Below are 14288 nucleotides of genomic sequence, written 5' to 3' on the forward strand. Positions count from 1 at the left end.
ATAATATGTTAACGTAAGCTCCACAATATTCATAACCATGAACCATTAGCATGTACAATCGTTCTAAAAAATAATTCTAGACTTTAATCAGACTCCTGTTTCCGAGTTGATAGGTATGATGACATTGACAGTGAAATGGCGACTTTTCGTCGTGAGGTGGATCGTCTGAAAACCGAGAACTACACAGTGTGCATGCGCCTTATTGATACCAATGAAGAAAACACAAAACTCCGGGAATCGAATATGAAATTGAAGAATGAAAATGACAAAGTGAAAGCTGAGTTGCAAAAAGTGAGGATTTTGATAATTTTTATCAGATGTTTTATCATGTAAACATGATTCTCACACTTATTTTAAAAGTAAATGTAACTTACTTTATCCTCGTGTGGCCAGAAAACGACAGTCGTTATAACACGTGTGGTTCGTCTGGACCGCTAACGTGATATCCTGCGGATTAATCACGCGTCTGCCTTTTGTTTTATTGTATAGCTTCTCGCCCTAATTCTTTTGTTTTACCGGAGCAACTTGCGCCCCAGATAATTTGCGTATGGAAACGTCTATTGTATGCTTGATATTGAGCAGTCATGGAGTTTAACACTTCGTGAGCTAGTCTTTGTATCTCGCATATAAATAGTCATTTATTTAAAATCAATAATTATATATATATTGATTACAATCGAGAGACGTCAGAATTAGCACTCACTTTCGTTCCCAATAATTTACTATCATTGTATGGCTGTATGATTTGTAGGGATGTACCGAATTAGGGTCTGAATACTTTCTATTTCATGCGAGTTGCCACTCAAACTACTAAATGCGCTAAAACAATAAATAGCAACGCCTGAGAGCCAGTTTTTCTGTTTATAACTCCTTAATTGAAAGCGAAAAATAGTAAAACTAGTTTTATTTTAACATTATAAAATCTTCTTTAACAAATATAAAAACAATTTTGTTTAAAACTGTTTTACATGAATTTTACATCTTGCAATACTAGAACTTGTAGTTTTGTTGGGCCTTTTTTATCGTAAACTCGTAAATGTTATGTGTGATTTTGATTAAATTATCCATTACCACACTACATCTAGTTGTCAGTACAACCTTTCACTCAACCAACTTTGTGTTGGTGTAATATTGAGTTTAAACTTTGATGACACAAGACCAATATCAGTACGCCAGCTCTTGTCAGCACTCAGCCGGCGAAGATTGACAGTTTTCTTGGTTATTTTATGGCCCACAGGAAATGCTAAGATTAATCTTTACCAATACAAAGACGCTCGATTTGCACCCGTTTAACAATCCAATTTGTTCTACCACAGTGAGTTAGGTTAAATGATATCATGGAATATTCTGATTCAATCAAATATTGGGCGCTAGATATTCAGATTCATCATATCCGAATAGTTTGGATCCTGGCCTATCCCTAGTGGCTCTTTAAAACCCATGGTATTGTGCACCGGTGTCACTATAACTTTGGTGGGTTCATCACTCATACTGAACACCATGCATAACACCATTAAACTACAAATTTGCTTAAATTGCATGGACATACCATTATGTATCAATTAATCCAAACAATTTTTTATATTTTTTTGTAGCTTGAAAGTTGTGTTGCAATGGAACGTCATCAATCTGTGCGGTTACGTAATAGACTCCAATGCAGCCCAACTGAGCGTGATTTGAACGACATGAAACGTGAAATTGATGAGTTGAAAATCAAACTTGCTCAAGCTCATTCTAAGAGGGTAAGGGTAGACAACAATTTGTACAGACTTTATAAAAATGTTTTTTTTTCTGTTTTATTGGAACAGTTTTTATAAATAAAAGCCCAAGTAAAATGCAGTTGTGTCTGTGCATGGACTACTCAATACACGGCCTAGGAATACACCTAAACTGTATGACGGTTAGTATTTCGTTTGGATTGAATCTGGAATAATCCGTGTCAGTATTAGACTATGTTGTAAATTGCAATATCACCTCGGTTCTGTATCTACTAATCTAACAAACTTATAACACGTATCTACCTAGACCTATCAAAAATATAAACATTTATTATTAAGCGAAAGCTTTGCCATGCTTTTACAGTATTAAGTTGCTGTGCATCAAACCTTCAACATAACATAACTATAATATGTTAAAATTGTCATCTGTCTGGAATCTACGGTCTACCTCAGTAATGTTTTATAACTTAAACTAACCCATCTGTCGTAAAACCCCAAGCCTCAACCCTAACCTCTACCCCCCAAACCCCTAAATCCCCCCAAAAAACTAAAAAATTACGTAATCTGTAACGTAGAAATCAAACGTAATTCGCATTCTATGACATAATAATCTAACCTTTGTTTAATCCATGACTGCTCGTGTGGAAAATACTGTGATGCAGCACGATTTCGGGCATTTTCAAAGTTAATTTTCGACACGAACACACAAGTTTTTTAAAAATCAATTATACAGCGGGTATCAGGGAGACGTAAGGAACGTTTTGAGACCAAAATTTTCACTGGTCACCAGCGGCAGTATTACCACTGTTTAATAAAAGACTCCTAAATCAGTAATTTATGCGTACAAAAATGACTACAACTGCTGTAAACACTATTTCTTCTATCATCTACGTAATATACTACCTCGTTTAATCATTTTAATAAGTTTTTATTCTAACAAAACAGCCGCAAACACCACGAACACAACATACCTGCAACTGCTTTGATTGTAAACTCCATTTTGAAAATCAAAATTCCATTCATGAAACGGTGACGAAACAATGCATTATAATGGGCATAGTTCGCGTCAATAGGCCTCTTATTTTTTGAGCAGTTTAGGTGTATTCCTAGGCCGTGTATTGAGTAGGGCATGGTCTGTGTAACAAAAGTTCCACAACGTGTAACAAAAGTTAATATATATGATCGGCTGTATTGTTTTGTTTCTTGTATTGTAAACTAATTGCAAAAATTAAGATTGGGATATCATACTATTTATTAAAGAAATCATGCTGTGGTTGTTGTCAAACACATCATCGGAATCTTTATGATATTTTTAATCTGTGCCAGAATCTTTGTGATGGTGATGTCGACACTCGGATACAGATGCTGCAGCAAGACAAAAAAGAAGCAATTGAAATGTATGCCGGGGCACTTGAGAGTCTTGCCAAACTTAGAGAAGATTGTGCAGCGGCTGAAGCATTAAGGAACAAGGTATTGTTACCTAATGTTGTACGACCATTATTTTTACAAATTTGTACATCTATTAATACAAGTGACTAGTTTTCTACAGTTTAATGTAAAATCTAATCCAAGGTCCTGGCCAATCTAAGCTATAGGATATCATCGATATGAATTACAAAAGAGTTTGGTTATTTTGAAAGACCAAGTGATTCCTTCATAAATGACGACAATAAGTCTTAATTGTTTAATATATATATTAGTTGTTCAGCTGAAATCCACAAATCGGTGCAGGTCAGCTTTATGCTGTGTATGATTCAAAACCAATTTTTATAAGTTATAAGGAATCCAATTTTCATATCTAAAAAAAATCCAAACCTAAGTGATTGATGTTTAAACCTTTTTTGTTACAGTATCTGGATGAGAAAGAACAGGCTGAACTTACATGTGCAGTGTTGCAGAGTGATTGCGACATGTTTAAAATGAGACGTGACTCAGTGTGGCAGCAACTCAAAGAAGTTGAAAAGGAAAGAGAAATTGTAAATTTCAGATTGGTGCTTTTGTTTTATTTTTTAATTCTTGAAAAGATTTTATTTCTGTAATTAGTGTATGAGCTGTGTAAGTCTAATTTTACCTTGTTTATTTACATTTGGAAATCCTGGTTAAGTGTAAACCACCTTTGAGAATGCAGTGGTGGTTATATTGTCAGCCATAAAATGTGCTATTGTTTATTTAATTAACATTATGTAAGTAATCAAACAACTTTTTTCTACTGGAGCTGTGAAAAAGTTAACGAAACCTATTTTTTTAATCCCTAACAGAGAGTTTAAAATCATTAATACGGCTGTGGAAAAGTTAACAGTTAACCGTTGCGGAAAGTTCGAGTCGTTTACCGAACTATGAAGTCATAGGGCATACATGTATATCAATATCTGTCATATTTACACGAAAGGCATGTGTTCGCGTTCGTTGATTGGTTCTTCGCGATAAGACAGGGTGCGCAGGAACGTGGCTTTGATCGTGCCCTACAGCGGCAATTACGTCGTCAACTTTGATTGTTAATACCGCAAGGTAATAAGTTTTGTAATATTATATTGGTGTATGACACAACTTAAATGTTTTCCTCAGCCAAGCAGCGTGTTTATTACGAAAAAGCAGGCATTAACACATGGATTGCAATTGATGATTGACCTGGCAATTGATTACGACATAATAGCAATTCACACGTTGATTATTTGCGTCATAATTGCCATTCACACGTTGATTATTTAGCTGGCAGGTGCTTTAAAACAGGTTTGAACACGAATAAGGAAGCATTACTTTGACGTTAAGAACGTTTGCGCGTGTGTTGCAAGTATAGTCCATATGAACATCGTAAAGTTGCCTTTAAATTCGCGAAAGAAAAGCGATAAACAAGACGCTTTATTAGGATTACGCTTGTATCGGTTAACCGGTTAAAACTGATAGGTCAACGGTTAAACAAAAAAATGGAAAATTCACAGCCATAATTATTAATGGAATTATTACGTTCACGGGTATTTTTTTATTCTGTATGGGTGAGGTGTGTGAGGAGCTGGGATTTGGGCCAGATTCGACCCATTACCCCAACACCCTGTACGCCGAAAAAGGCGTGCTTGCGGTAGTGAAGTTCTTGACCCGTGGGACTTCATCTGCGGACTTATTTTCACATGATGCGTGAACATTATACCAGGACTACACTCGTACTCACAACGTAACAACCAGGCACACTTCCACAGAAGGTTTATCCTTGTTTGGGCAGCGAGTCACAACATATGCAAGTTTGTGGGTAATTGTTTTCTGTGTATGACTGTTAATTTGGACAACCCATTAGTGACCGCTGATCACGCATCAGCGGGTATACATGTGTATCAATATCTGTCTAATTTTCAAAAAAGCACATCTGCATTTAGTGATTCTTCGCCATGAGATTAAGAGCCGAATAAAACTGATAAGATCTCACAACAACAAGAAAATCCACAGCCGTGCTTGCCGTTTTTGTCCAATTTAGCAAATGAAGAAATTATTTTCCATTGTTTTTTGTAGTTAATGAGAAATTTTCCATTGTTTTTTTGTAGTTAATGAGAGAACGAAACGATGCTCAACATTTTGCAAAAGACTGTATGGAAGAGAAAGCCAAATATCGAGCCCAGATTCGAAGTTTGGAAGAAAAGTACGACAAACTTTCACAGGATCTCTTACAAAAGGAGCGGGAACTATGTCACCTGAAATCAAGCAACAGACCCAAACATAAAGTTGCTGTGAGTTGGGTTTTTTATTGTGTTTAGATATCGATAATATATTTTCTTATACATTTTGTGCCATATTTGATTGTTTGGTAACAGTGAACAAATACGGTAATCCTATCCAGGCCAATTTTATTTTGACTTATAATTTTACCATTTTTGCCTATAAATATCAATTGTTTTTGCTAGAAACATTTTTTCGTAGGTTGATGACTTACATTCTGGATGTCTGCCACTAGTTAGGAAAATTTATCAGTTGTGACTTGTGACTGTTTGTTACTATTGCTACTGAAAATCTATGATATAGATTATTATATTGATACTCATTTTACACCTGCTATTTGCTCCAAAAATTAAATAGTAAAAAGGTAATTATTTTATGTTTTATGTACTGTGAAAAAATTTAAATAATTTATTTTAAAAATAGACTTATTTTTAACATACTCAGGATACACAATGGACAGGCACAGATAAATTTATCTCAAGAAGATCTAATTCTTTTTCAACATGCAGTGAGTAATTTTATACAATTAGGAAAATAATTTTTAAACATCATTGTTAATATTTTTAACGGCGCAGTAGTGTTTAAACCAAACAAAAGTCCTCCACTAAGTAAGGTATTTGTGGAAACAGATAATATTCATGTCCGGTATGAATAAAACATTCCTAAACTACGAATTAATAATATATATGACAATGTTTTAGCTGCGTCCAGTACATCAAGTCAACATGAAATATTGCAGGACTGTTCGGTAAGGAACTAAAAAAACATGTATTTCTGCCACACCTAATATAACTAATTTCTAATATCAAAGTAGATTTAATTCAGTTCCAATACATGGCAAACAAAATATTTAAAATGTGTTAAACTTTCCCTAATATTATAGGATATTTCTTCTGAATGTGAACCGTTCAGGGAACGAACATATATTACAAAACATTATGAAAAAGTAAGTCTTATTAATTTTAACCTGATGGCAATTGTTTTTAAATTTATTATGTCGGGTGTGTATTAACTAGGGATGTGCCAAGGCGAACCAGAACCCGAATAGATTCGCCGAATAACAGCACGATTTTGATATTCGCGCGAACCTAGGGATGCACATTACAGAATAATTAGGTATTCTAGGATATCCTAGAATACTTTATTTCGAATCTAGAATTCCGAATCTAGAACTTCGAATCTTTTTATATTTATAGGAAAAATGAATTTTACCAACATAAGTCAGTTTATAGACTCTTTTATAGCAGCCTTGTTGGATCATGAGCTGTAAAATGATCAAAAATTGTACTATTGGGTAGTTTTTGCGTCATGAAACCTATAGCAGGCTATGAAAAGACGTTGCGTAACGTATACTCTCGAAAGTCCCACAAACACAAAAATATTTTTTTTCAAAATTATAATGTTTCAAAAATTGTTATTTATTTTATAAGATGGTGTGTGATGACGTTATTAAACAGAATACCGAATCCCGTAATCAGATTCGAATACAAAAGGATTCGAATCTCATGGTTTCGAAATTCTGTAATGTGCATCCCTACGCGAACCCGAATATTGCGCGAGATTCGTGTGCGAATATTTATTACGTACGTCATAAAATATATAAGTTTTTATCGATGCACAGCTCGTCCGCACAACAAGTTGCTTTCATGATTGAACCACAGCACGTGTGATTCACCGGCGAATAACACGTGTGTGACGCAAGCAAGTGTGTGGTATGTATGCGTAAAAGACGATGCAAGGTTATTATTTTAACGGTGGAAAAAATGGGGTGTGAGAATGAAACCGGGAGTCTACTTTCTTCAAAGTGCGTAAACACACCCCGCGTTACTTTTACTTTTTATGGTAAATTCAAAAAGCGACCGTTTTATTGATTGCTTATTCAAATTGGTCCAGTATAGGCCTAGATATTCTGCCTCAAACAGTGATCTCTAGCGCCATCCTTTTTTTACTACAAGCTTCGTGATTGTGACGTAGGAACGTACTAGTCATGTGACGGATTCATTCGTAAAAGCGAAACCTGCGTTTTTTTTGTTCTCTTGTTTTTCGCTGAAAATGCTGCCTCTCACCTTTCTGAATGAGAGAGCGGCCATGCTTCAGCAATTTTGTGACATGATTTGTCACGTGGGTAGTACACTTCTCAATTATTTTGCCACGAAACTTTCAAATCAGTTTTATGAATTTCACGGTGTTTGAGCTGGAATATCTTTGGTTATACAGAACCGATTAAAACAGGTAAGGTGTCGTTAGAATTAGAAAAACACACTCTATCGATTAAAGCGATGTACGTTTGGGGTGTGTTTAGGCCCTTTAACTACGCTTTAACGATGCTTTAATAGTCTCTCTTTGATTGTGCGTTTTAATTATTGCAACACGTTGAGTTGAGCCGACCAATATTGTTTTATTCAAACCGACACCGATATTTTGTAAAAACAGTTGCCATTGACCGAGATTTTAATGCACCTAAAAACTTGCCGAAATAAAACCGAAGAATCTGATATAGCGAATAAAAATCAAACTACAGGCTCAATTACGATTAACTAGTTATTAGTGAGCTTGTAATCAATTAATTGGTTAATTTGTAATTGTTTTCAAATAAATTTTATCTCTCCTTCATTAAACAAACATTATATTTATCAGCCAATGCAGTTTATTTGTGTATCATGTTAACGCTCAAAAAGACGCGTAAGTGACCCAAAGTAACCTCGACATTACACGCGCCTGATAAACATCACATGTGGTGAAAGCATGATCAGACACTTACTGTTAATATCATTGTTACGAACGAGTTGAATTAGGTATACGAATGAGTTTACGTTTATGAATAAGTTAGCGCTCTGCATTCGTGCGAACATTGTTTCTGTTTATTCGGGTTCGTGCAAACCCGAATCTTTTGTAAATTGGCACATACCTAGTATTAACGTAGTTTGAGTAAAGTATTTAGTTAAGTTATGTTAATATTTTAATTAACATGTGTTTTAGTATTTGAAGAAAATCAAAATCTTCTCAAAAATTACACTTGGAAATTTTGGTGAATATTGTCAGAATGTATTACCTGGTATTGAACTAGCGGCTGATTATGGCCCAGGTGATGCTGATGAAACCCCATTTTCCAAACCAACCAATGAAAAATACAAGGTTTGTTTAATGATTTCTCTTTAACTCAAGACAAATTACTTTCAAACTACTCCTTACCAATGCCAGTTTATATAACCTCACTCCTACGCGACAAGTCTTATACAATCACCCAAACCTCCAACTATTCAGTTCATTATATTGGTAATTTTAAATTTTCAGATATAAAGTACCAGGATACTTTGTTTTCAATAAGTTGTTCTTGGTCATTTACCTTAACCTGCTTGTTTAATACAGAAAAAGTGGTCATCAGGCAGTGAGAGTGAAGTTAATGGTCCACTTATACGAAAAGATGTAATCCGTCGCCAAGCTATCCCTCGTCGCACTAACACAGATATTACTCGAAGTGCCACTAACTCAAATGTCTCTCTACCAACACAGGAGGCAGCAATATCAAAAACTCTGTGAAAGTAGGTTAAAAATGCCGGTTGTTTGGAGTTTAATTTCTTCCACTGTGTACTCCACTGTGTACAGTATAAACTATCTACTACTTACTTTTCTTTTAAAAATTGTCCTTCTTTAAAACGCTTTTTATTTGTCCTGCAATAATTTGATCTTTTCTTTAAAACACTTAAAATACTCAATCATTTAAAATGTTACAGTGTGTTAATATTGTTTAATATATATCATCATGTCCACCGCCAAACTGTACGGAAACTTCACTTGGACCATGTAAACGCACCTAATGGTTAAAAATTTTTTTTTCTATTGTTGCCGTATTTCCGTAAATTAGTATTATACTCCTTATTGTTTCTCCAACCAACCAATGATTAGGAAACCTGAAAATTCTGATAAAAGTGTGTAGCTAATTGATCCTTTTACTTGTAGCTAATTGATCCTATTACTTGAAATTTCCGATTAAGTTCTTTTTTCTGTCGTTTTGTCAATGCTGCCTAGTATTTTCACAGCAATGAGAAATAAACTGATTTACTTTTCTGTCTATTCTGGCAACCAATGAATATGTCTTAAAATTGTTCAAAAACGTATTCATAAAATAGCACCCAAAAATTGGTGTAATTAGGATAATTGACAACCACCTATATTCTATGCCAAATTACATTTTACAATTACAGGAATAACAAATAAATTTGAGTATTTATATTTTTTGGTAAACCGTTTTTTGACTTCTACATCAGTTTCCATTTGAACAGCATACAAGAGCACAGTGAATGTAAAACAAAATAAACAAAACTTTAAACTAAATTTGCTAAAAGAGTTAATGTTTCATCAACATTAAATCTTTTAATGTATTAGTCCGACCCAACAGACATTACATAATACTTTATCTAAAATTGGAAACTTGCCAAATGTCAAAGAACATATTACAAACATAACTTTAGAAAAATAAACCAAAAAATCACAGCGCTTGTAAAATAAACAAAAACACATATTACTGTGCAACGTAGACATATTTCTGGCTTTCTATAACCGAGTTGGCACATTTATGCATAAACAGTGTGGCCATATGTGCTTTTTAGATTTTGATATAAAAGTTATTGCATTATCAACTATTAAACTATCACTATATATCCAGATTCTTCACACAGGGCATTATATTTAATTCAAATCATGCATACCCATGTCAGGCACTGCTATAAATAAAAATATAAAACTTGTCCCCTCCATGTTTTACATAAAAACCAAAAAACAATTTTTAATTAAATATATACATGATTATGATTACATTCATATTAAAAGTATGTTCTTGTACATGTACATAGGTTTTTCAATTTTCTACCATGCTTTCCCCACTTAGCTGTTTGTGCTGTCAGCAAATGTAACATTATGTAAGGAATACATAAATTGATCTAAGCTACATATCAGTCCTTTTCCTTTATACGTACAAGGTTGCGATGTCGAAAGCGCTGTTCACCATTGCTGATAGAAAGTGGGTTTAGAGCTTGTTTAACATATGATCTTCTAAACTGATGTGCACGAAAATCACAAGCAGTTTGTGGTCGTTGGGGTGAGTGAGGAGGTGAGGGTGAGATAATAGTCGAATTTCCTCTCGCTGGAGACACCTGAAAAATATACAGATAAAGCCAAGGCACCAGGGGCGAAGGTATAGCATACAGCAGTGGTGCCCAACCCGCCGGCCGCAGATCCGTCTACCGGTAGTCGACCGTGAGAAGTGTAGAAAAAAAATCTGCTCTGACCCCCTTATTGACAAATCATCATTAATTTTATCAACGCTTTGTCCATAAATACGCTGTGATTCGTCATGTAAAGGCAGTTACGATTACGTACCTATAAGGCAGCAGGCAAAAAATATTCAAAAAGGCAGTTACTATGATGTAAGAATCGTAACAACCAATATTTTACAATAATTTACCTAACTTCTATTATTTTAAAGCTGAATGGGAGGTAGGTAAGTTTTTTGTTTATTCTTATTCATAACCTGTTTGTTTAGTATGCAATGAATGGTGGCGTTAGCAGAAAAAGCGAATCTGGGGCCGTACTTTAAAATGGTACACGGGTGCTATGGGAGGGATTTTCCTGCCAAAACACAACTACGCGCCGCTAAAGACAACATTAACAATAGCATGTGTGACGTTTTTCATTTGTTGCATATTAAAAACATGCCAGTTAGTTTTGGTAACAAAATCATTAAAGATTGTGTAATTAAAGTATATATAGTCAAGTGGGGTAATAAAAACAGAAAACACAAACTTTCGATTTTCTCCCAAAGTAATAAACCAAAAAAAAATAGTTTTAGTCTGGAGGAACAGTATTTACTATTTATCATAGCTTGATGTCCAGAAAAGATTGTAGGATTTCTATGGTTACTCAAAATTTTATTCAAAATTTTGTGCTGTTTTTTATTCCCAAGGATTTGGGGTAAAAAAACAATCGCGGGGCAATAAATAACAATGGTTTCAAAAGCAACTTAACTTAATTTTAAAAAAAAATTTATGGAAGTACAGGGTAATATTAGTCAGCAACTTATGCATTATGCAGTCTATATTTTCTCAGAAACCTCAACTTCTCCTCTTTTTTTCACATAGGCAAAATATCTCCTACATACTTTTAACAACCTTGTTCCAAAGCTTTTCTTTTATTATATAAATTATCATTTTTACTTCACTTCTTCCTTTTAAACATAAGCTTACCCGCAAAAAAACAATCATTAGACTGAAAACAATGCCCATAAGTTTCATAACCCATATAAAGCACAGGAAGTAACCAGAGCATTACACTTGATTTAACTAAATTATAAAGGCTTTTGAAAATCTAAATGACATCTTAACTTTATCTAAACTAAATTCAGCAACATAATAATAAAAATGAACTGTAACTAAACAGTCTTAACCTAAAACATAAATTAAAAATTACATCATCAGAAATGTGGGCAAAGCTGTAAAATATCTGTTTTTGATACTTGGTTACATTTAAAATCAATTAAATCATTAGGTAAATAAAAATAGTTTACACACATAACTTTAAAATTAATTTTATCAGAAAGTTAATATTGGTTGGGGTTGAAAAAACAAAAACAAAAAAAAACACAGTTGTTTTTTACACCTTCCCATAAGGCGAATTTGGGGTAAAAAAAGACAAGAGAAAAAAGTATGAAATGTTCGTAAAATTTAAAATTAAAATATACCAGCAGCAAGGTACTTAAATACGTAGCAAATACTTGAATTCATAATAAATTTATCACGAAAGGCATTCTCACAAAAAAAAGTTTAGCAAACCCCATAAAAAGATTTTTTTGTCAATTTTTTGTTTGATTTAGTAATTTGTGTTTTCCAAAAAAATAATTACCACCTAGAATGACAGTTAGGAAACAAATTAGGCCGAATAAATGTCTTTTTTACCCACAAAAGCTGGTTGCGTTAAAATAAATTTTTAGCGCGCTAGGGGGGAAATGTCCTTTCTTACCCCAAGTAGCCCATTGTTTTTTATTACCCAACTTTACTATACATTTTTTGTTGCTGATGAATTAAAACCATGGACATAGCTTATTGAAGCACTGCACCGCACCTGCTTAGACAGGGAATAAACGCATACGAAAGTTATTTTCGCATATACAGGAGATGTGCGTCGTCTGTGAATAGTGACAATGGCTGGTAGACCGCGTAAGATTGGTTGGTAGAAAAGTAGATCTTAGGTCAAAAAAGGTTGGGCACGCCTGGAACATTACATTTCAGCTACTCCTTTAGAAAATTAACTGCAAACTGAGCTATTAGCTATTCATTTACGTTTGAATGAGGAAGGGGTGATGGAACAGCAGAATTTCCTAGAACTCCATTTTGAGTTTCAACGTTCCTCTGGTTTGTGTTTATCACAGCATTAGGTTTTTCTGTAGTTTGTGAATTTAAGTTTGAAGCTTTGAAGTTTGATTGTACACTCCTTTTTGATTTGACTGTTTCAAAGTTTCGATCCAACGTTAATTTTTGACAACCTGATGTATTAGAAGGTCGTGGTTTGTATCTGTGGTTAAAATTCTCTGGTGATATTGGTGACATGGTTGGAAGAGGGGACTTTTTCCTGTTTCTCAAAGCATGGATTGGGTTTCCGCAAATAGGATCTCCAAACGTTAAACTACTCGAGTCATCCTCCTGTAACAACCCACTCTCGGATCCAGATGAGCCGGAACGGGTCTGAAGAACAGGAGGGGAGAAGAGAATAGGATTTTGTGATGTCACTGCTTGTAATGAACGAGCATTTGCTGTAGCTGGTCTAGCAAGAGTTAACTTAGGAGTCAAAGAAAATGTTAATGGCAAAAGTTCTTTGTTTGAGCTCTTTACATTGTTTTGGCAGTGTAACGATGGCATGGGAATTGAACTGGAATCCCTCACTGTAGACTCATTATCTATTTCTAAGACAACTCCTTCCTTTATTGCCGCTGTTACAATGTCAACATCTTCCTGTGAGTTTAAATATGCAGCAGTTTCCGGTCGATAATGTGAGTGATCTTTATCTGAATCCACTCCTTTATCATCAAGTTGTTTAATTGTGGGAATTTTGCCAATAACAAACTGTCGGAAGCTACTATTTGTATCACTTTGTTGTTTGTACGTTTTTACAATCAGATTACCAGTCAGTGTCAACGTGTTAAGGGAAGACATCATGGATAAATAATCGATTTGTTCCACACTGGAAATCATGTTGCCTTCCAGGTCTAAAACTTCAAGAGAATCAAGGAAACTAACTGGTGAAATATCGTCAATGTTATTGTAGGCAACATACAACTCCTGCAAACTTTGAAGTGAAGTGATGCCATTAACATCACATAAACCGCACCTGGACATCCAAAGAACAGATAGATTGGTAAGAGATGTTCCAATGTCACGGACAGAAGGAATGTTACTGTGACTCAACTTCAGCTGCATGAGCTTAGGCAAATATTGACCAAAGTTGCCTAAAGTGGTTTCTGTTGTATTGACAATCATTTCTAAAGTTTTAACATTACGCAAATCATCTTTGCCAGTGATCTTTTGTAATTTGGAAACAGAAAGAAAATCATTTACCAGTAGTTCAGTCTCCTCTAGGACAATCGGTTTAGGGTTTGTCTGATCTTCATCACCAAGTGCATTGATCCATTCCTCTTCCATCCTGAATTATTATTCAGTATTTATTGTATCCTGGCGCTATTAAATACCTAAATACAGTCAGTAGAAGCTGAAGGTAGATACTAAAACATGTAAGCTGAGGCATATGTTCGGTGCTAGTGAGAAATCCTCCCCCCCCCCTGCCTATAGAAAAAACAAAGTTTGACGGCCCACCCAA

At 34.6% G+C, this 14288-nt stretch overlaps 2 protein-coding genes across 3 annotated transcripts; one reads left to right on the forward strand and one right to left on the reverse strand.

Moving 5' to 3' along the window:
• The first annotated feature begins 78 nt into the window (after positions 1–78).
• Positions 79–9510, forward strand: LOC100186680 (caspase recruitment domain-containing protein 11-like). Of its 2 annotated transcripts, XM_002122243.5 has the most exons (10): positions 79–291; positions 1596–1742; positions 3045–3188; positions 3569–3694; positions 5252–5434; positions 5868–5931; positions 6125–6171; positions 6307–6369; positions 8403–8558; positions 8793–9510. In XM_002122243.5, exons 1-10 carry the CDS (start codon positions 136–138, stop codon positions 8961–8963), a joined length of 1257 nt encoding a protein of 418 aa, XP_002122279.1. In that variant the 5' UTR covers positions 79–135; the 3' UTR covers positions 8964–9510. The 2 variants fall into 2 exon arrangements, with proteins under 2 accessions (XP_002122279.1, XP_026694963.1); XM_026839162.1 differs by lacking the exons at positions 8403–8558; positions 8793–9510 and adding an exon at positions 7045–7092.
• A 138-nt stretch (positions 9511–9648) lies between these two features.
• LOC100176462 (leucine-rich repeat-containing protein 56-like) lies at positions 9649–14275 on the reverse strand. The gene is made up of 3 exons (XM_002119580.5): positions 12758–14275; positions 10400–10576; positions 9649–10320 (listed from the first exon to the last, which is right to left on the reverse strand). Exons 1-3 carry the CDS (start codon positions 14111–14113, stop codon positions 10282–10284), a joined length of 1572 nt encoding a protein of 523 aa, XP_002119616.1. The 5' UTR covers positions 14114–14275; the 3' UTR covers positions 9649–10281.
• Between the last annotated feature and the right edge of the window lie 13 nt (positions 14276–14288).

The sequence above is a fragment of the Ciona intestinalis genome, unplaced genomic scaffold (assembly GCF_000224145.3).
Source record: "Ciona intestinalis unplaced genomic scaffold, KH HT000162.2, whole genome shotgun sequence".
NCBI classification, from domain to species: domain Eukaryota; kingdom Metazoa; phylum Chordata; class Ascidiacea; order Phlebobranchia; family Cionidae; genus Ciona; species Ciona intestinalis.